Source organism: Ovis canadensis, chromosome 3 (assembly GCF_042477335.2).
Source record: "Ovis canadensis isolate MfBH-ARS-UI-01 breed Bighorn chromosome 3, ARS-UI_OviCan_v2, whole genome shotgun sequence".
NCBI classification, from domain to species: Eukaryota; Metazoa; Chordata; class Mammalia; order Artiodactyla; family Bovidae; genus Ovis; species Ovis canadensis.
The window spans coordinates 138,700,355-138,722,003 of record NC_091247.1 but is presented as its reverse complement, the minus strand read 5'-3'; the positions used below and the strand labels follow the sequence as shown (position 1 = coordinate 138,722,003).

General features: G+C 55.8%; 2 protein-coding genes across 10 annotated transcripts; one reads left to right on the top strand and one right to left on the bottom strand.

Moving 5' to 3' along the window:
• Positions 1-220: 220 nt before the first annotated feature.
• MAP3K12 (mitogen-activated protein kinase kinase kinase 12) lies at positions 221-14,712 on the bottom strand. Of its 4 annotated transcripts, XM_069584276.1 has the most exons (15): positions 14,441-14,486; positions 13,925-13,986; positions 6,065-6,546; positions 5,546-5,729; positions 5,164-5,355; positions 4,731-4,889; positions 4,418-4,576; positions 3,615-3,723; positions 3,254-3,363; positions 3,010-3,126; positions 2,754-2,891; positions 1,954-2,578; positions 1,718-1,788; positions 1,356-1,629; positions 221-958 (listed from the first exon to the last, which is right to left on the bottom strand). In XM_069584276.1, the coding sequence occupies exons 2-15, from the start codon at positions 13,930-13,932 to the stop codon at positions 863-865; spliced, it is 2,724 nt and encodes a 907-aa protein (XP_069440377.1). In that variant the 5' UTR covers positions 13,933-13,986; positions 14,441-14,486; the 3' UTR covers positions 221-862. The 4 variants fall into 4 exon arrangements, with proteins under 4 accessions (XP_069440377.1, XP_069440378.1, XP_069440379.1 ...); XM_069584277.1 differs by lacking the exon at positions 13,925-13,986 and having other exon boundaries at positions 14,441-14,712; XM_069584278.1 differs by lacking the exons at positions 13,925-13,986; positions 14,441-14,486 and adding an exon at positions 8,342-8,388.
• Positions 14,713-15,550: 838 nt separating this feature from the next.
• Positions 15,551-21,623, top strand: TARBP2 (TARBP2 subunit of RISC loading complex). 6 transcript variants are annotated; one of them, XM_069584279.1, is made up of 10 exons: positions 15,822-16,491; positions 17,039-17,208; positions 18,003-18,105; positions 18,446-18,475; positions 18,698-18,793; positions 19,362-19,434; positions 19,656-19,773; positions 20,069-20,196; positions 20,842-21,043; positions 21,198-21,623. In XM_069584279.1, exons 1-10 carry the CDS (start codon positions 16,439-16,441, stop codon positions 21,353-21,355), a joined length of 1,131 nt encoding a protein of 376 aa, XP_069440380.1. In that variant the 5' UTR covers positions 15,822-16,438; the 3' UTR covers positions 21,356-21,623. The 6 variants fall into 6 exon arrangements, with proteins under 6 accessions (XP_069440381.1, XP_069440380.1, XP_069440383.1 ...); XM_069584281.1 differs by lacking the exon at positions 15,822-16,491 and adding an exon at positions 16,604-16,738; XM_069584280.1 differs by lacking the exon at positions 18,446-18,475 and having other exon boundaries at positions 15,551-16,491.
• Positions 21,624-21,649: the final 26 nt, after the last annotated feature.

Sequence of the window (21,649 nt, the reverse complement as noted above, 5' to 3'; positions counted from 1 at the left end):
TAATAAGGATGGATTTTTTTTTTTAAGGTCTGTCCTAGTGCAATCCTTTATAAAGATAGACCTGTTTATGCAGGTTTTAGGTTGGTGCTCTAAGTGGTTAGCATCACTTAAAGCATAAAAGGAGCAAGTCATTCAGCATTTTAGGTAATTTCCAAAGCCCACGGCTCCTACTTAACCATGCAAGCTACCCCATTCATTCACCAAGAAAACCCTCAACAGCTGGGCCTGCATGGAGTGGTTATATTTCAAGGTTTTTCACAGGGGTTACAATATGACAGTCCCCACCCAGTCAGGCACCAAGATAAAAGTAGGGACTTAAAACAATACCCCAGTTCTTCAGCCTGAGCCATCACATGCTTTCACAATCTCCTGGCCTCCCCTAGGCCCTAAGCCAGGGCTTGGGCAGAGAAATGGAGGGACAAAGAAATTACACTGCCACCTGAGAAACCTCAGAGGGGAGGACCCCGCCTTAGCCTCCCTCCTCCCAAGTGCAAAATGTGTAAACAGTAAACAAAACCAAAAAAAGTGCAGTCTAAATGGCTCCCTTTCCTGCTCCTTAGGGTCTGGGCAGAAAAAGTAAAGGAACATAGGCAAGTTGGGCTTTCATGTTGCCTCACCACTGGCTGAACTCATGGGGGCGAAGCAGGAAGGGGCCAGTTTGCCCTTAACCATGTCTCTAGGGCAGTATTTATCCTTCATTTCCACAGCTGCCAGTGTCCCTAGAGTTATCAGGTGACTTGGTTAGGGGGTCAGTCTCCCTCGAGCCCAACTTAAGGCTGGGACAGCCCTGTCTTTATTGATTATGTGGCGCATATATATTACTTATATAAATATTTCTCTATGTACAGGGATAGGGTGGCTTTCATGGAGGGAGGGAGGCTGGGGGCCGCAAGGCTTCACCACTGCTGGGGTCCAGGTCAGTGCTGTCACAGTCTGAGTCCTCAGCCTTGGGAGGGCCCTGTAAAAAGAGCAGAAAGGCAGGGAGGTGAGATGCAGCATCTCTTGGCAGATAGAGTCCTTCAGCATTCTTCACTGAGATCTTTGTAGTAGCAAGTTAGTGATTTTACTGTCTCTAAATTTCAGTTGTTCAGGCCATTCTCCGAGGTACCAGACTTTCAGGATTGCCCCCTGGCTGCAGTTTATAGGTAGCATGCAAGCAACCTTACTAAGTACTTGAAACCTCCCAGATTCTATTAGGTGAATATTTGCTCTTCAGTATGAGAGGGAACAGCTTCAGCTACAGAGTGACATAGAGGCTAAGTACCTCTCTTCTGGCCTGTGCATCTGTCTACCCAGTAGTGCTCAAATGATCAGGCTGTCTACTCCCTGGTCAGTACCTGGTTGGTGTGACGTACCTGCTCCCCTCTGAGTAGGTCGTGGTGTGGGACGGGCAAGGAGCTGGGTTCTGGGCCAGTAACCACCTCAGAAGCTGGTGGGTCCAGTGGGATTTCTGAGCCCTGTGAGCACATGTCATCAGACCGTTCGTCTGGCCGCTCATCCGTGTTGGTACTGCCAACTTCAGGCGTGCCACTGGGGGAAGGCTCACTAGCTGTGCCTTCCTCCCCATCTGATGGATTCTCTGAGCTGAAGGTAGATAGTGACTGGCGCATTTTCAGGCCCTGAGGCCACCTGTTAGTGGGAACAACCAGGGTTACAGCTTGACTGCACCTTGCAGGGAAAGTTAAGAATGCTGTTACCCCCTAATCCCATCACTCACCTCTGGCTTGAGGTCAGTTCCACTTCACTGTCCACCTCTCCTTCCTCTTCCTCTGATGAGATGCCACGTTTCTGCAGGAAAGATGAGTGGACTGGTCAGAGGAGGAAAGAAATCAAGAACTCGGGATAAGGAAACATGGTTATATAAAGTGTTAGGAATGGCTTGAGACAACATAAGTGGGAGCTACAGTGGGGAGAAGGGAAGGGGAAGAGCTCAGGCAGCTCCCTGTACTTTACCTGGCTGCTTCGGGTGACGGCAGCCCTGTACAGCAGTGCGGCTGGGGTCAAGTGCTGGGACCCAGCCCGGCTTCCCCGTCCCGCCGTCCCTTCCCTTCCAGTTCCCAGCAGCCCTACACCATCACCAGGTCCTACTGGTGGGGGTGGCTCCCCTTTGGCTCCCCCTGGTGAATCCGGGCTGGTGGAGCCAGGTGCTGATCCCTCGCTTGGGGGCGTGTCTCCCCGGGCTGGAGGTGGGGAGCCAGGATCCCCAGCTCTCCCTGTGGCCCCCCGGCCCCGGGCTCCCAATGCTGCTGACAGCAGATCTGGCGATGATGAAGACATCTTTCGGAGCAGGAGATCATGGTGGAGCCCACGGAGGGCTGGAGGGCAGGCTTCCCAGGCTGAGGGTCCCCCTCCTAGCCCCACGGGGCTTCCTGGTCCCCCAGGTTCATGGGGCGGCACAGCTGCACGAAGCCCAGGCAGGTCCCCACAGCTGCCCTTGGCGCTGGCCTTGCGGTGACGAGTCTTGCCACGGCGACTCCGTCCTGGTGAGGGGGGGCCCTTAGCACACCCAGGAAGCCCCACCCCACTCAGGGCTGCATCTAGTTTGGGTAGCAAAGACTCAGTCTTGAGGATATCTGGCCTGGTGGGAGAGGGAAAGTGCAAGTTGGAGATTTAACACATTACTTAGGCAGTAAAAGGCACCTTTCTCCCACCTAAGTATCGTTTTCCTGGCATTCTTGAGCCCTACACCTGTCTCTCCAGCATCCCCTTGCCATTCTGGAACCGTGGCACTTGTCAACTCTAGTTGGTCCTACCTTTTGCTGTGGGGTGACAGTTTCTGTGGGACATTCCTCTTCTTGATTAGCTTCTCCATTGTGTTCCCGTGCAGCAGGCCCCGGGAAGGGTGTGACTTCAGCAGACCTGGACACCGCCGCTCTAAAGCTTGCTCCCTCCTAAAGACAAAACGCCTTAGGCATGTGAGCAGGGAGCTGGGCCAAGGCTCAGTAGACTCTGGGAGTCAGGTACAGCTTCAGAAGATGGGAACTGGTGCATGAGGGCGTGTGTGGTTACCTGAGTAGCTCCCGTTCCTTCAGCTCCAGCTGCAACATAAGGGCATTAAGTTCCATGTACAGGTTGTTGGCTCTCTCCAGCTTCCGCTCATAGTGTTCCCTGATGTCCAGGGCATGTCTGAAATGGGTAGAAGTGTTCAGAGGTGAGCTGGCTTCACCTGCTGCCATCATTTATCCCAGTCTCTGGGAACCGTTCTAGTGGCCCTGCAGCTGTTGAAGTCACCGTGCCAAACACGGGCACACACCTGAGCTCCTCCCTCCTCCGCATCACCAGCTCCTCTTCTAGGCGGTGCAGACAGGTCCCTTCTGACTTAATTTTTTCAAAATGCAGCTTTACCTCTTCACGCCACTCTGCCTGGGGGTGGAGAGACATTTCGCAGTGAGGGACATCCCTTTACCTGTCAGACCTGTAGGTGCCTGAGCTGCTGCAGACTGTGTGTGGGAGCAAAAAGGACTGAGGCACGGGATCAACCAAGTCAGGTCCCAGCCGTTCAAGAGCTGATCTACCCATCCCAGCCACCCTTCTTCCCAGCCTCCCCTCAAAGAGTATCATTATCTCAGCAAAGAGAGGGAACTGGGGCATTCGTCTTCCTCTCCACGGCACACCTGGGACTTAAAGTAAGTCTCCTGGGGTGTGGAGAGTACGTCGGCTGAGGCAATGTCCAGATGCAGCAGGATCTGTCGGAATGATGGGCGGTTTCGTGGTTTGCTGTTCCTAGATGGAACAAAGTTTGGGGGGAGAGAGGCATTTCAGGAAGGAATTAGAGCACCCTTTCCCAAAGTGTGTCCTGGTCCTGGAGAATACAACCCTAGAATGTTTGCTGTGACAAAAGGATTCCCTGGTCAACTAGGCAGGACATGTTACAAGCTGTCTGTAGTATGTTAAAGTCCTGCAGTAAGGAAACCTATTTAATCCTATCTTGCAACTTGTTTGCCAAAACAAACCTTTTTGAGTAACTCCATTAAAAAAGCACTTCGGGAAATGCTTAATGAAAAATCAGAAATCTCCCACCTTCCTCCACGGTCTAGGTTCCAAACAAGGATGCGGGGCCCTGGCCCTCCAGGGAGTGTCCTGAGGCAGTCTACTCGAGGTCCAGCCAGCCATGCTCAGCGGCTGCGCTGGGCCTGCACTGGCACTTGATAAGCACCCTCTCTATCAGGCGCTGCTGTCCCTATTTTGCAGATAAGGAAACAGGTCACACACACCCCTGCAGACTGTTGGTCTCCCCAGCTCCTCTCAGTTCTTTATCCCAGTGCCCCGATCCACACTCTGAATCCTGGGGTCTTGGAGAGCCATATCTGGGAGCCCGGTTCCCTTCTCCCTGTTGAGGACTCTGGGCCTGGGTGCCCGGATCCTGGGTGCTGGCTAACTGTCATCCATACTCCCTTGCTTCCCAGGTGGTCCTTACCAGCACTGGCGAAGCAGGATTTTGAAGCCGTCTGGGCAGCTGGAGGGCACAGGTAGATGGAGACTGTTGCTTCCCACACCCCAGATGATGGCTGAGGAATCTACGTCTTTGTAGGGGATCTCACCAGTCAGCAGCTCCCACAGCACTACGCCAAAGGACCTAGGGATGAGAGGGGACAGCACTTGGGAGGATGCCTTCCTCCAGAGGCCCTGCTCACTGCAGGCTCATCTCACTTGCACTCAGGCCCTGGAACAACCCTCTCCCCACCCACCGCTGGCCAGCTGCCACACTCAGTCCTCAACCTGGCCCTCACCAGATGTCAACCTTCTCAGACACAGGTTCGTTGCGGATCACTTCAGGGGCCATCCAGGCTACTGTCCCTGCAAAGGACATCTTGGTGCTCTTGTCACTCAGCTCCTTGGAAGTGCCAAAATCGGAGATCTTCACCACATCGTCGTAGGTGATTAGCATGCTGGTAAAGAGTGTAGTCAGCTGGGGTCCGCGCCCCTCCACGCGCCTCCTCTAGCTGCAGCAACTCTTACTGCTTGAAGTCATTTGGGACACCCAGAAATGGAGGGCTTACCACAGCCCTCTCAAGATAGGGCTGTCACTTGGGAAGGGTTTCTGACATGGCCATGCGGACTTTAGGACAGGGTCTGAAAGCAGGGAGATGGCCACGCTGCCCTGGGTGGGGACACCTACAGGAGACTGTGCAGGCGCTCCTCCCTGCTCGCCCGCGGACTCACTTGGGGGACTTGAGGTCCCGATGGATGATCTTGTGCAGGTGCAGGTAGTTCATGCCGCCGGCGATGCCCATGGACCAGTCGACCAGCAGGGAGGGCGTGACGGGGCGGCCGGCCCGCAGCACCTCGTACAGCTGGCCCTGGGCGCAGAACTCCATGAGAATGCAGTAGCAGGGAGCCTGGGTGCACACACCCCTGGGGGCCGAACACAGTGGGATGAAGGCCTCAGCCACCCCAGCAGCCCCCTGATCCACAGCTGGTACCCCCTTCCCAACTGTGCCATTTTGATACCCACTTCAGAAGATCCCTTGCTACCCAAGTAGGTCTCTGCCCTCAAAAGAGTGCGCTGAGGGCAGAGTACCACAGCCCCTGCCCTGGACCTTACTTGAAGGTGATGATGTTTGGGTGCTTCAGCTTTCGTAGGTGCTTGATGTCAGTTTCCTTCAGGTCCCGCACCTTCTTCACAGCCACCTCCTCCCCATGGAAGCGCCCCAGGAAGACGGCGCCCTGGGCCCCTGAGCCCACCCACTGCAGGTCCAGGATTTCCTCAAAGGGGACCTCCCAAAGGTCTGTGGACAGGAGGCACAGTGCCATAGGCTCAGAGAGCCACCCTCTGGCCCTTGGGGCGGTCAGGCATAGGGGAAAGCCTGGGGTTGGCTGAAATGACTCAAGGAGGGTGAGGCAGAAAAGCAGCTAAAACGGGCCAAGAAGGTTAGGTTTGAGGGGACAGGAGGAAATGAAGAGGTGGCTCAAAATAAAGCTGGGGAGCCAGTGGCTGATGGACAAATAAAGGGCGGGGGCTGGGCTCTGGAGGGGGAAAGGGTCATCGCACGACTTTGGTGCGGCTGTCCAAACAAATCTCGGGCTCAGGGAGGCAGGAAAGGGCCTCATGCACACAGCCTACCTTCCTGCTGCTGCTTGTGCTCCGTGGAGTAGGCTTTGCCGATCATGGTCCAGACAGGGCGCAGGCAGCCAAAGAGGCCCTCCAGGAAGCCGCTGCCACTCTGGCACTGAAGCCGTACCTCATCCGCTCGGACCCTGGACGCCCGACTCTCAGGGGACCCAGTGGCTCCCCCTGGGCCCCCTGCATCCTGCTCGTGGAGTTGCAGGACACTGTTGGCAAAAGGCTCAGGGGGCGGCTCTCCACCTGGGGAGGGGCTGGGCCCGCCCCCGCCCTGACCCCCAAGTGGCACTACGTCTCGGAGTACACACTGGGTAGGCGTCAGGTCCTTCTCGGGGGTGCAGTCGGAAGTGTCTGGGTCCAGCTTGCGCATGGATGCCTCGCTTAGGGTGGACACGAATCCCCCAAAGGAAGGGGAGGGTGTGCGGGTCTCATGGAGGCAGGCCATGGCCTCTGGGCCCCAGTGTGGTGGTAAGCGGTGGGCCCTGTGGAAGAAGAGGGAGGAGTTGTCAAAGCCACAGGTGCCCAGCTCAGGTACACAGAGGCAGAGGCACGAGCTGGGGAGCTGGGCACACAAGAACACTCCTAGAAGTAACACATATCTTAGCTTCAGATACCCATCCACCTCCAATTTTCAGCTGTGACCCATCTTGGGGAACCTGATACACAGGCTTCCTCTCTAGCATCTATTAGTAACATAAGCTTCCTTACTCAGGTATATAGGCAACATACCTAAGTATCACTCTCAGGCGGACACAGCTAACAGCCCTGCTCAGGTAGATACTGGGGAAGTATGCCCCAATCTCAAGTGTGGTAACAGACTAGTTCCCTTCTCCCTGTAAGAGTACTATAACTCACCTCTGGAAAACATGTTTCTTTCACTTGAGGCTCACGCGCACACATGTGTTGTATCAGGGTCTTTCAGACGCACAACTTTTGAGTCTCAATCTTACACACATTAACAGTAACATGTAGGCCTCCCTCGCACTGAAGCAAACACGACACTGCTCAGACTCTGCCGCTCAGGCACTCTCAGATGACATTCCCGCCCTCCCGCGTACATGTGATACACCTGGGCCTCACACTCATGTACTTGATACGTGATCCTGCTGAGAGTCTTATCCTAAGGCACACATCTGGGTCTCTCAGGTGCTCACAGCTACACACCTGGGCTGATCCGAGCGACAGCTGGTCAGCTCTGTGCCCAGCAAAGACACAGGGGGAAAAGGTAGAACTGTGCAAGGAGCATGCAGAAACTGTCAGGGCTGCGTCCCCCCCTCCTCCTCCCCCCACCTTATCCCTTCCATTGGCCCAGCTGCTCCCTCAGGGCTCACTTAGAGACGGGCCCATCTCCTTTCCTCTTCACTACTCTGTCCCCTACTACCTAGTTTTCCAATCAATGGAGATTTGTCCCAATTGATAGCTGACCTCAGCCAAGCTGTATCTGAGCCTTGATTTCTCCAACTGCACAAAGGGACAGACTAGCTATCGTTAAGGCGCAGCAGATTTTTCACCCTGACTGCAGAAGTCATCTCATCTTCCATCTCCCACCACATCTTACCAGTTACCAGATTCTGAGAGGTAGGGATTTCGGAGGCCAAAATTCCCAACAACTACTAAGTATAGTAGGGTCCCTCCTTGACTCCTTGCACCAGAGCTTCTGGAGAGGGGTGGCAGGAAATCTACAATAAAAAGGACTCCCTGGGTGGGGATGTATGCACAGAGAGACTTGGCACCTCTGATGGGCTCAGCTCTTGTAACAATTTCCAGGCCTCTCAAATACCTAAGTGTTTAACAAGCACCTGAGATGATTCTTATGCCTGGTACATCAGTAAAGACCAGAACCAATGCCTTACTAGTTTCTCCTCTATTCCACATTACTGCCTTAATCCAGCCCTCAGTAGCTGTCACCTGACCTAGGACAACTGCCCCAAGATCCCCCTCCACCCCATTCTCCACCCACCCTTTAGAAGGATCTTTCTAAAGCACAAATTGGCCTTTTGTGCTCCCCTTTTCTTCAAACCCTCTAGTAGCCCCTCCTTGGCCCTGTGGCCTCACCTCCATGCTCTTGGCCCCTCCCCAGTCTCATCTTCCATTGCTGTTCATACCCAGGCCTACTGAACTGAGACTGTTCGCAGGCTTCATCAGGTGTTTGGGCCAGGCTCACACCACCCACATTAGCCTGTTATAGGTCCATTAGCTTATTTAATCCTAAAAATCTCTTGAGTTAGGCGTGTAAGTTACTCTCATTTGACAGAGGTATTAGAGGTCTTAAATAACCTGCCCAAAGTACTTCAGCTAGGATGAGGCTCCAGCTCAGTGCCCAGTCGTTCTCAGTCAGGAAGGCGCTTCTCACACGCCATCTGTTGTCCTCCAAGTTTCACTTCATCCTGGAAGTGCCCCCACCCCCAGGCTCTGAGTTAGCGTCCCGTCTCAGCTGTGCTTCCCCCGTGATGGCCATTGGAGGCACAGTGTGGTCGGGCGTCCTGAGAGCCTGCACTGAGAGTGACGACGCCACACGGGATCCCAGGGCTTCCAACAGCATCCAGGGCGCATGAAGGTGCCCGGTTAGGCGCGACCACTGCTCTATGCATCCGAGGGTCGTCCTAAGGACCACATGTACACCACGCAAGCATCAGCTCCCTCCCTCCTCAGAACTCTCCAGGGAAGGAGGTGGTATTATAGGTCTCTTTACACTCTTGAGACAACCGAGGCTCAGAAAGATGAAATCCCAGCCTCCGGACCCCCAACATATCCTGCGAGATAACGGCGGCTTCAAGAAGCGAGGCACACAGTAAGACAAACGACAGGCCAAGCAACGTGCCAATTCGCTGGAGAACATCCGCTGGAGGACCCGGGGGCTCTTGCCTGTGCCCTCTCAAGCCGGCCGCCCTTTTGGGGCCGCTGAGAACGAAGGCTGGGGCTCCCGACACTCCGCCCAGGCGGGTCTGCAGGGAGGGCTGGCGGGACTGGGGCGCTCAGACAGCCAGAAGCCAGAGCGAGGGTGGTTCGCAGTGGAGAGGAAGGGGTTACGGCCCCAGCGCCCCCTCCCCCTTCCCGACCTCCTTCCTGGCCGTCACGTGGAGCGGAGCTGGGGGCGGGGCGGGGGCCCGGCCGTGAGAGGAGGGGGTCCGGGAAGGGACGCAGCGGGTTGGGGGAAGCGCTGGGCGCTGCGGCGTAACCATGACGACTGGACCCGAGGCGGCGCGTGAAGTCACCGGGACAAGATTAGCCCGGAGTCACGTGAGCGGCGCGCCAGGGCCCCGCCCCTGACCTGGGCTGGCCCACGTGCTGGTTTGCGGGCTTGCAGGCAGGGACCACCGACCCCAGCCACCCACCGCCTCTGCGTCCCGTCTTCCGCATGTCCACCCCCGTCCCCGAGTGCAGCGGACGGAGAGCTGTGGTGGTGAAGAGAGGGGACTTGGGTTGGCATTGGGGGTGCGGTGCCATAGAGAAAGCAGGAAATGGGAAAACGGGGAGACTGGACAGGAGAAAGGGCGAAAGGCAGACCAGAAAAGGAGGGCCTGTCTCGCTGAGAAACAAGAAGAGCGTGAAGCGCAGGGAGAGGCAGTCCTAAGAAGGATGGGCTGAAAAACTGCTTTGGGAGGCAAAGGACACGGAAAAAGGAGCTGAATGAAAGGGGATTGAAAAACAGGAGATCTGTGCCCTCCCCGATTCCTTTCCTATTGAGAAGCTGAGTTCTGAGTAGGTACAACAGCTGGCTTTGTAAAGGAAATTTTCAGCCTTCATCTGGTGTTTGGCAGCCAGGAGGCTTAGGCATAGAGAGGGTGACACGCTCAACGACACTTGAAGCCGATCTTCCCTCCACCTGCCCAGGCCTCCCCTGGGGCCCCCTCCTGTATCCAGGGCCGGCAGCTGGGGAGAGAGAAGCCATTTCACCTGTTTGTCTTTTCGGGCAGTGGAAGAAGCTGAGGAAGTAGTGAATGGGACCAAAGAAAAGGGAGAACCCAGCCAGGCTCAACCCACCCTTTCCCCGTTCTCAGGCTACTGACAGCTCTTGCAGATTGACCTGAAGGAGTGAGTGTGCGTGTGTGTGGTGAGGGCAGTGGAGGTGGCCAGCTGAGTCCCCAGGGAATTCTAGTGAAGGAGAGATTCCTCTCTCCTGAACACACCCTCTCTCTGTGCCCTTTATCTCTGACCTGCCAGCTGTGTCCCACTGCCCCCCAGCTGGGCCCTGGCGCCGAGGCTTTGGAGGGTGATATCATGGCCAGGAGCCCCTGGCCCAGACACTCGGTCCCCCTGGGCGAGGGGAACTGTCTCCCTGGCCATCAATTATGCAGAGCATGGGGGAAGGGCTGGGACGTGACGGGAGCGGGTGGATCTGTCAGTCATTCTGTCAACCATATTTATCAAATGCTCACTGTGCAGAACTCTGCTTCAGATTGGGTATGGGGACAGAGTGGTCCGTAAATTATGCAGAAGAGGCTCTTTGTGTCCAAGAGGCCCCAAATCAGTTTCAGGTACCAGATTCTCTGTTTGCTGGTGGTACTGTGGGAGCAGGGAGTACCCCCCCACACACACACCTTGGTTCTTCTGCCTGAAAGGCTGGAGGCCTGTGGCAAGGCAACCCTTTAAGTCCTTTCTCTCTCCCTCCTGTTTAACAGCAGAATGTCAATGCCAGGCTGCTTGGCTGGCTGTCTTGGGGGCTCAGTTGAGAGGCCAGGCCATCTGTCTAAGTCTTGGGCTCCCGTAACGAGCCCTCGCCACCGTCTTGGACTCTGTTTTGCACTCAGGAAAGGGAGGAAGATTTCCTGTCTCTCTTGAGTGGGGGTGTAAGGAATGTCTTCCCAGGGAAAGGAGACCCAAGGCTCGGGACTGGGAATGATCTCAATTGCAGGCTTTGAGGTCCTGAGAGAATAAAGCACTCTAACCCCTCCTGGCCAAGGCTCCTGGCCACTTGGCTGCAGCTTTTGTTTTGCTTCTTACAGAATCCATGGTCCTGGCCCCAGGGTTATTCTCAGCTGGAAAGAACTACACAGCTTGTCTGTTGTGTCCTCCTGAGGGGGGAATGCCTTCCCCTGAAAGCCAGGGTAAAAGTGGAGATCATCCCTAACTCTAGGCCCTCAGCCTCACGCAGGTCCAGCCCCTAAACCTCTAGCCAGCACCACTTCTTCTTCCAGTAGAGTGGGTACCAAAAGGGCTGGGAGGGGGCAGTACTGCTTAGGGGAAAAGGAACCAGCTTTGGATTTGGAGAGATCAGAACTAGAATCTTGATTTTGCCACAAATTAGTTTAAGGACCATAATCCCTCTGAGACTCCTTATGGGGTAGTGAGGGCTAAGTAAGACTATGTAGGGAATGCCATGAGCACAGTGCCGGGCTCCTGGCTTTGTCTTTCTGGTTGGCTGGACACCAGGTCTTTCTCTGTAGATTCTGGAGTCTGGAGAGGCCGTCTCTTCTCTCTGGTCAGAAGGGAGACTTGGGTCTCCAACCTTCTGTTTCCCCAGGACACAACTTGTTTTCAGGTCCCAGGGGAACCAAGTCCCAATGGCAGTGGTGTGCTAGAGCCCCCCATCCTTTACATCCCACCTCCTCTGAACTGAGGGGGAAGGCCTCCTTCTCTGCACCCTGTCCTCACCCCACGGCTCTCGTGGCCCAGGATCACCCCTCAGCCCTACCATTAAGATGTGAGGGGAAAGGGAGGCAAGGAGCAAGGTATAGTGGCTCACAGGGGTCCCTGCTACTCAGGACTTCAGGTGGGCCTGGAAGAAGTTCTGTGTATTTTTAACAAATTGTTCCTGAGCTGGGTGCTATTGAAAAAGATCTGGAAGGACAGATACCAGGGTATAACCATTGCTAAGTAGATGGAATTGTGGGTATTTTTATTAAGAAATTTAAAAACCTATTTTAAGTTGAAGAAACGAAAACTGCAGAATGCATATTATCGATTTCTGTCACCCAGCCTTGGACAGCAAGATAGGGAGGGAGCACGGACGACCTGAGAAGCAGAGTGGCCTGGTTGAGGTCCTGTCTCTGCTCTTGACTGCAGTCTCCAGCTGGGTGACCTGGACTATGAGACTTTATTTTTGGCCATGTGGCATGAGGCATGTGGGATCTTAGTTCCCTGACCAGGGACTGAACTTGTGCCTCCTGTATTGGGAGCATGGAGTCTTAACCACTGGACCGCCTGCAAAGTCCCTGCCTGAGACTTAACAAACCTCAGTTTCTTCATCTCTAAATGGGGACAGTGCTCACTAATTTACACGGTGGCAATGCAAGCTATTATGTGGGTAAGAACTCAGGCTCTGGGTCAGACAGACCTGGATTCAAATCCTAAACTCCTTGGCCACTGATTTTTTGATTTTGAACAGATTACTTAACCTCTTTAAGTTTCAGTTTCCTCATCCCTAAAATAGAGATGATGATCACACTGCCTCTCAGTATTGTTATGAGTGGTATTGAGATAATCCAAATAAAGTTCGTGGGCCTGTTACCTGGCATACAGGAAGCTCCCTATAAACATCAGTATATGGAAAGCACCTAACAAGCAGCAGTAGGTTTTTATAAACGGTGTCCCTTCCCTTCTTTCGTCTGCCTCCTCAAAGCAAGAGGCGGCGGGGATGGTACAGATGCAGAGGGAGTTGGGTAAACACAGGGGATAGAAAAGGGAGTAGAGAGAGAAGGAACCAGAGGAAGATCCTTAGTCTACTCTGGAGTAAGCGCCCCTGCCTCCTCATCACCTTTCCCCAACACAGCTGCCCCTAGTTCTTCTGGGAGCAAATGAAGCAGACAGACCAGTGTCTGTGGCCAGCTCCCGTGTCCCCTGCTGGTGTCATTTCCACACTATCCTCTGTTCTGCCCCAACAGGGACTCCTGAAAGGGTTGATTCCCTAATCCTTTCTTTCTCCCAGCCCAGCAGGATAAGGAGGGACTGCCTGTCTAAGTCGCAGGGCGAGGCCAGGGTAGTGGGTACTAGAATTTAGGGTCCTCTTCCTGGCAAAGCCAGAGTAGCACGGCATCACCTCTCAGGGAGGAACCTACAAACCGCAGTCGGATTTTACACGGGTTCTGCCTTCTGTAGCTGAAAGGACACCCAGGAAGTCCTGAGCCACTTCTTTATGTAAGCTTCTTGACTCTCCTGCCGGTAACTGGGTTGAATTACAGGATGGATATTTAGTTGCTTGTTTTCACAAGTGCTGGAGTTAGTATCTCACACCATTGGTCTTCCCAGCATCCCGTAGTCCCTATAGTGAGTGAGTGGAGGGGCTGCCCGGCTAGAGAGGGCAAAATTTTTTTCCACCCTTAAGTGTGAGATAGGAGAGATAGGAAAGAGCAGGACCTAAAGCTTCAGAGAAACTTCAGTATCTGGACAGGAAGACCCAAGGCTTTTACTCAGGTCCTTTCCTTACCGAATCCCTCCTACTTGCCTTCCCTAGGTATGACCGTCTGGCTGAAAAATCAGAGCTTTCAAAGCCATGGAGTCCATTCTGTGAGCTGAAAGGGAAATGGTGTTTAGAGGGAGGCACTGACTGTGGCTTGAGAGGACCCTGAGTGCGGGAGAGACCTCGTGTGCACCCCTTCCTAAGGCCCTGACCCACTCTCCTCCCAAGAGGGAGCTAAACCGTGGGACTTTCCTTCAGTTCTAAGGGACACCCCACTATTTCCTTCCACTGTCTATGCACACTCTGACCCCTTAGCCAAGGCCATGGTTAGAGGAGTTTAACTCTGTGGAAAGGATTCTTGGTTATTTTTAGGCCAAGGAGTTTAAAGAGTGTGTAGGGAAAAGGGAGGAGGTTCATGAAAGGCCTGAGGTGGGGAAATGGGTTAGGGGAGCCAGAGCAAATGGAGAGATGGAGAAGGGAGAAAGCCATATAAGGATGGGGGAGGGGAAGATGACCATCACCTGGGCATCCAGGAACAGGTGCTGTCTGCCTATAATCCTCAGGTCCAGCCTGCAAAGTGTGCCTGTGCGCGCGCAAGGGGTGGGGAGGGGGAGTGAGGGGCCCATGAGGCCTTGTCCTTCCTCTCCTTCCCTGTGGGGCCGAAACTCTTCCTCCTCCTCCTTCCGTCTCCCTCTTCCTGAGGGTGAGTGGGAGGAGAGGAAGATGTTCTCTTGCCCGCTGTCCTTTAAGTCTGTCCCCCAACCATCCCCCCACCCCCACCCCATACACTCCTTTCCAGCTTTGGAGGCCCTTTGCCTCCAAGCTGGGCCGCGGCGTCCCTCGGCTCGGTTCCCCTCCTTCCCATCCCCACAGGCGGCGGGTCCAGGTCCCCCAGTTCCTCCATCCCGTTTCAGCATCCCCGCGCCACCCTCCCCACACCCCGCCACATCTTGCGTCCCGACCCTCCCTGGTACCTGGATCCCAGGACCCAGACCCATCCCTGCCCCCCACCCTCCACAACTCGGCCCGGCTCTCACCTCGGGGGCTCCGCGGCCGCAGCACAAAAGGCGGCGCTGCTGCAGCTCGGCTCCGGATGCTGCTCCCGCCTCCTCCTCCTTCTCCTCCTCCTTCCCGCCTCCCCCCGCTGCCCTCGACCGGACCAGGGGCGCCGTCACAGGCGATGCTCGTGAGGTGTCCGGGTGCACGGGTGTGTCAGTTCCAGCTTTCTCCCCCCACCCCCCGACCCCAAACCCCGTCCTCACACGGCTTGAACTCCCGCTCCTTCCGAGGCCCCCGCCCCAGGCCCCCCGGGACGGACACGCCCTGAGCGGGGGATGCTGCGCTGGAGCCACGGCCTCTTAAAGGAGCCCGCTGCTGCCATCCGGCATGCTCCAGGCTAGTCCCTGGCCCGTCTGGTCCTCGCACCTCCCTGCTGGCGGTGACCTGGAGGGATCCCACCCCCGACCTTAAGCCCTATGACTGGTCTTATAAGCTCCCTCCTATACCCTGAAACAGCAACCCCTCAGATGGGAGCCCCCTCCTCCGCTCAGCGCTCTTGCATCGCTCCCCCTGTCAAACGATCTTGCCTGTCTCCTTTTCCCTAATTGCCACCACTCCGGGTCCAACAATTGGAATCCACTCAGCTTAACGCCCCGTCCCTTTCCAGTGTTCCTGGATGACCCCTCATTTTTATTGCAAGATTCCATCGGACCTCTAGCCCCGCACGGAGCAAGCCCATCTCGTCTCTGACCCATTCCCAGAACTCTAGAGTCAGACAGACATTTTTCGTGATTTCTTTCTCTCCAAGGTCACAAAAATTTCCCTACACCTTTACCCAGTGGCTGTGAGACTTTGGCGAGGAGGAAATGGAACTCTGGGACCCAAAAATACGAGTTCTGTTCCGCACAAATTAGTCGATTAATCTTAAGAGGCCAGAATTCTCTCTTGCCCTCTCTTTGGCTGACACCCGGGACACATGGCAAAGCGAATGAGACCACTATGTGCCTTAGTCCTTCTAATCTTGTCCCTTACAGCCTGATTCTCAGGCCCCGGAGGGTATCTCGTGGAGTAAGGGGAAAAGGTGTAGGTCCATTCTAAAAAGGCTTTAGAAAATAAGCGGAAATCGACAGCCTGGAGAATTAATGAGAAGGGTGGTGAAGGACAACACAGGAAAAAGAAGCAGGTTCTGTAAGACGAAGGCCCGAGAGCCAGAGGATTAGGCCAAAGGCTGAGGGCGAAGTGAGACTGAGGTGCACTAGGATTTACAACTGCCCCAGCTCAGAGGGGCAGAGACTAGTCGCCTCCCGCGTCCAGGCAGGGCCCACCCTCCTAGACTGCAAAGAGTCAGCAACCGACAGTGGCCTCTCACCTGGGCCAATCACAACCTTTTCTCAAGAAAGAGGCGGAGTCAAGAGGGTTGATTCTTCCCTTGTCCCCGCCCCTTTAGATGAGGTAACCAATCGCAATCCACCTGGAGCAAGCACGCAAAATCGGGACTAGCCAATTATGCCGCGAAACTTTTCGCGCATGCTGCCTCCCAGCTGCGACAAAGATGGCGCGCGAGCTCCTGGGTTCTGTAGTTTTCTCGGTACCCGAAGCATCCTTCCCCACCTTCCTAGGCTCGAGTTCGCCCTTACTGCCCCGCCCCCAGCCACTTCCACTCTGCTGGTACGCATGCCCCGAGTCCCAGCCCGGGGCGAGGAGACGCGGAAGGAAGGAGGCGGGTCGTCGTTAAAAATAAAAAACAAACAAAAAACCACCCTCAACTCGGGAAGCGACAGTGGAAGGGTCCACTCCTCCCAGAAGGCGGTGCTGCCTGCCTGAACGAACCACGCGGAGGGTTGTGGGGCGGATAGCTCCCCTCCCGATGGAGACTCATAGAGTCCGGTGGGCGGGAGACTCCATATCCCAGCATGCCCCGCGGCGGGCCCGACCGGCCGCGACTTGGGGCTTGGCCCCGGCCCTAGCTCGTCGGCGGTGTATTGGGGCGCGTGGAGGCTGCAGTCACGGTGGCGCCTGCGGGGACGGAGGAGGGAATGAGTGAAGAGGAGCGAGGCTCCGGCACTACCACGGGCTGCGGGCTGCCCAGGTGAGCCGCCTGGTACCGATCCCTGCAGGGAGCAGAGCTTGGCGCGGTGCGGAGAGAGTAGCGGCGCGGCCCCAGCATGCACCTGGCCTGAGGGTTGTTCCCGGCAAGCACTGGGGTAGTGGGCCGTGGTTCCCGGCATGCACCCCGGCAGTGGCCACTGCCTCCAGCTTTAGCTAGTTGGGGTTGGCCCGGTTCCCAGACTGCACTGGGGCACTAGGCTTTATGCCCCCGACATTCAGTGCATTTGGTGGGTACTGGGTTCCTGGCCTGCACTGTGTCAGGGGACATGCACTTCCAACCTGCACTGGGGTACAGGATCCCCCGCCCTAATTGAGACAGGAACAGTGCTTTCCCCGCTTGCCCTGGGGCAGTGGACCCTGCTTTCCCAGCCTGCACCTCTCCTCCACTTTGACCCCAGCCAGTGGCTGCCTGAGGTTTCCTGGACCCAGTGTCCCCCATAGTGTGCATGGGTCTGATAATGGTAGTGCTTGGCCAGGTGGGTGCAGAGAGGGGAAATGTGATGAAGGGTCTGTGCCCCTCCCCCCAGTATAGAGCAAATGCTGGCAGCCAACCCGGGCAAGACCCCGATCAGCCTTCTGCAGGAGTATGGGACCAGAATAGGGAAGACGCCCGTGTACGACCTTCTCAAAGCCGAGGGCCAAGCCCACCAGCCTAATTTCACCTTCCGGGTCACCGTTGGCGACACCAGCTGCACTGGTGAGGAAGGCTTGGGCAGCCTGGCTGGGGTGTGCATTCACAGGGCCCCATTGGCTTTATTGCTTGGAGTCTCTTCACGGTCCTCTTCCTCAAGACCAGTGAGAGAAGGAGAAATTTTAGGGGAAAAATCACTGACTGGATTGGGAGAACAGGTCTGTGAGGAGGTACCTAGGACTTAGGAGAGTTAGGGGAGCAAGCAGGACTGGTACAGTGATCGGGTGGATCGTTGTCATCCTAGAGGAAAAAGGAGATAAGTCGAAATCTCAGTGTAGCATTTAGGGGAGTGAGTGCCTGCTGTGCTGGACTCTGTTCCAGGTGCTTAATCAAGTTCCACTTAATCTTAAACCTTGGCCGAATCCAGTGATGTAGGTGGTAGTATTTTCATGTTGAATGTGAGGAAACCAAGAGAGAGATTCAATGGCTGGGGCGAGATCACATGCCTAGTAGATGGCAGAACCAGGTTTTGAGTCTGGAGCCTACACTCTTTCTATTTTTCCAGCAATCTGTATTGAAAGAAAGTGCTCCCCAGAGGAAAGTAGGGCAGAGAAAAAACTTCCAGGTGGCTAACCTCAAGGACAATTCTACCTGGCATGACTTGATTTGGGGAACTTGTGGAAAGACAAGGGCCCTTCCTTCCAGCACTTAGGGTAACACTTCCCAGCGCTGGGCAAAGGGAGGTTGGTGAGATGGGGCTTGGTTGACTCCCTCTGGCTGTGAGGAGAGAGGCTGTGGGATGCTGGTTTCTCTTCTATCCTTCTAGTGACCTCCAGTATTGCCCACATCCCCTCTCTCAGGTCAGGGGCCCAGCAAGAAAGCAGCCAAGCACAAGGCAGCTGAGGTGGCCCTCAAACACCTCAAAGGGGGGAGCATGCTGGAGCCAGCCCTGGAGGACAGCAGGTGAGGGAGGAACGGCCGAGGATCCTAGAGGCTCTGTCAGGAACCCAGGCCCCTGCGTCAGCCCCTTGGCCCCATAGGCTTCGCTTGGTGACACTGAGCTGCCTTGACGTGGCTGCTTCCTGAGAGCTTCCCCTGAAACCTGAGCAGGATGTTTCCAGGGCTCCTGCTGCTGTGAGGGATGCTGGGAGGCAGTGGCCAGCCGCAGTGTGGGATTGTGGCTATGGTTTGGGTCCCAGGTTGGGCCTGGGGAGGGAGAGGGGTGGAGGCTGAGGCTGGAGGGGGTTGCTCCCCAACATACTTCTCCTCTCCAGCAAGATGTTGTTCCCTCTTCTGCACTCAGGTTGGCGTTGGTTGCTCCCACGGTTCTTGGGTAGGAAGAAACACCCCTCCCACTTTTAGTATTTTTGATCAAGTGTTTGACACCAGAAGATCTCAGGTGGAACTGGTGGTTGAGCTTCCCTAAGTTTTTGGCTTTGGTGGGAAGAGATTTTCTTAGGGGAGGGCAGGTCAGGAGGACCTGGGTCCCCCACCTTTTATTCCCCACCACCACCCCATGTGGGTGTGAATCAAAGGCCCCCTTCCCCTCGGGAAGTTCTTTTTCTCCCCTAGACTCTTCACTGCCTGAGGACGTGCCGGTTTTTACAGCTGCAGCGGCTGCTACTCCCGTTCCATCTGCTGTCCCAACCAGGTATCTTGTCTCTCCTGACTGCCTGAGGCGGGTGGAAAAGGGTCCTGGCTCCTGGCCTCCCAGCCCTTAGACCCAGGCTGGTAAGGCATGAGGAAGTCTGAGAGTGAACAGAGAATGGAATAGTTGGGGACCAGAGTTTGAAGAATTTGCACCAGGTGGTAAGCTTTTGAGACAGGAGGTAATTTATAATTTGGCAGTACCATGTGGATAGTATTTGACCACGTTAAAGGTCTTGCTAGTCCCATTTTCCTTAGAATTGGCCGCATGATGGTCCTGTGTTTGAGTCCCATCAGGTGCTTCTATGGACTGGATATACCCTCCTCTCTACTGTCCTATCTAGGTGATGATCAAGTGTTCCAGAAAATCGAAATGAGCCTGGGACCTGGAGGAGACCTCGTTGCGGGGGGAGGGGGCAGGAGGTGGGCTTGATGTTTGGAGAGACAGCTGTCTGCCTGGTGGGGAGCAGGGAGCTGGCAGTGGGGAAAACAAGAGCAGGGCGGAGGACTCCTGGGCAGCTGCAGAAGGAGCCAGTCCCCTCAGCTTTGGCCCTGGGCCCTTTTTCCTTCAGGAGCTCCCCCATGGAGGCGCAGCCCCCAGTCTCTCCTCAGCAGTCTGAGTGCAACCCGGTCGGCGCCCTGCAGGTGGGCTGCATCCTCATTCCCCATGCCTGCCTGCCTTCGCTTGTACCTGGGGCTGTGGGGGAAGCTGATAGGGGCCAGGTACCCTGTTCTGAGGGCTTTCCCCACCCACCTCCCTTCACTCCTCCTCTAACCTGGAACCTGAGACTCCGGGACGGGAGTGGGGGGGATGTGAGGACTCCTCTCTCACACACTCTTGCACACCCTTGTTTCTCCCTTCCAAGGAGCTGGTGGTGCAGAAAGGCTGGCGGTTGCCTGAGTACACGGTGACCCAGGAGTCTGGGCCAGCCCACCGCAAAGAGTTTACTATGACCTGCCGAGTGGAGCGTTTCATTGAAATTGGTAACTGGGCGGAGGGGAGTGCTTGTAGTGACTACCCCGCAGCACTCCAGCCCTGGCCAGGGGCAGCTCCCAGCTTCTCTCTACGCTCCTGGCTGAGACCCTGGTTTGGCTGCTGCTTCCTTGCACCCTTTCTTGCCCTCCTCTTCTGGCCAGCCGGGTTCTTGGGTGCCTGGCAGATCCTGAGTTCCCCTTTTCAATTGACAGCCACTGAGGGGACCCTCAGCCCAAGTTTAAGCTGGGTGGAAGCAATGGGTCTACTGGGAACCATAATTCAGCAGCCCTCTCCCCTGGGCAGGCAGTGGCACGTCCAAAAAGCTGGCAAAGCGTAACGCAGCGGCCAAAATGCTTCTTCGAGTGCACACAGTGCCTCTGGATGCCCGGGACGGGAACGAGGCAGAGCCCGAAGACGATCACTTTTCCATTGTGAGTGGCTTTTGGGCCATGCCCCGTGCTCCATCCTCCATGCCAGGGCAGGGCACTGAGGACTCAGGTCTGTGACTTGGAAGTGAGCTTCCTGGGCCCCAGACCTCCTTCTGCCCATTTTCCTTCTGGACCCAGGGATCCTTGGGCCCCCTTTCAGCCTCAGCTGTAGGGCTGCGTGGTGAGTGCTTTGGGGAAGGGAGCTGGCCCAGGGCAAGGGACCTGAGGCTTCTGTTATTGGAATAGAAAGGTTGCCTGACCATCTGGTCCACAGTCTAGTAGTTAGAAGGGGCCACATAGGGATTGGGCTTCCTGGGTGGCTCAGTGGTAAAGAATCTGCCTGCCAGGCAGGAGATACAGGTTCAATCCCTGGATCAGGAAGATCCCCTGGAGGAGGAAATGGCAACCCACTCCAGTAGTTTTGCCTGAAAAATTCCATGGACAGACGATCCTAGTGGGCTACAGTCTGTGGGGTTGCAGAAGAGTCAGGCACGACTTAGAGACCAAACAATCCAGGGATTGACTGGCAGGTGGGAAGCAAACACGAGGAAGCATTCTTTGGGCTTTTCTCCTTGGGCATGGAATGTCTCTTCAGGGCCTGGTTTCAGAGCCCCTGGCTGCATCCTTCCCCCGTCCCTGTCTTGTCAGGGTGTGGGCTCCCGCCTAGATGGACTTCGGAACCGAGGCCCAGGCTGCACCTGGGATTCTCTGCGGAATTCGGTGGGAGAGAGGATCCTGTCCCTCCGCAGCTGCTCCTTGGGCTCCTTGGGCGCTCTGGGCCCTGCCTGCTGCAGTGTCCTCAGTGAGCTCTCTGAGGAGCAGGCCTTCCATGTCAGCTACCTGGATATTGGTATGGCTAGTCGGGGGGCCGGGGGACGGTGGGGACTAGACCAGAGCAAGTATGGATGGGAATGAGGGCTTGGGAGGGCGTGACAGTGACATGGACCCGCCCCAGTGCTGCCTTCCTGCCCAACACTGCCTCCCTCTTCTCTCTCGGTCTCCAGAGGAGTTGAGCCTGAGTGGGCTCTGCCAGTGCCTGGTGGAGCTGTCCACACAGCCAGCCACCGTGTGCCATGGCTCTGCAGCCACCAGGGAGGCAGCCCGTGGCGAGGCTGCGCGCCGTGCCCTGCAGTACCTCAAGATCATGGCGGGCAGCAAGTGAAGCCACGGCAGGACTCATGAAATACATCCTCTGCTCCCTGCTCTTCCTGCACCCGGCCTGTGCGCCTGCCCAGCTCTGGTACCCCCTGGAGGTGCCACCTCTACCTCTGACACAGACTGCAGGCTGAAGAAGGCACAGGGCCAGGAGCCAGGGACCACAGGGCCTCAGCTGGCTCAGGTTCTGCCGTCATGTAACTGGTGATGACCAAGGGGAATGAAACTGGGGGCTTTCCCATTAAGAGCCCCAAATAAATGTGCTGCTTTTTGGATTCTTTAGTCCTGGTCTGTTTCCCTG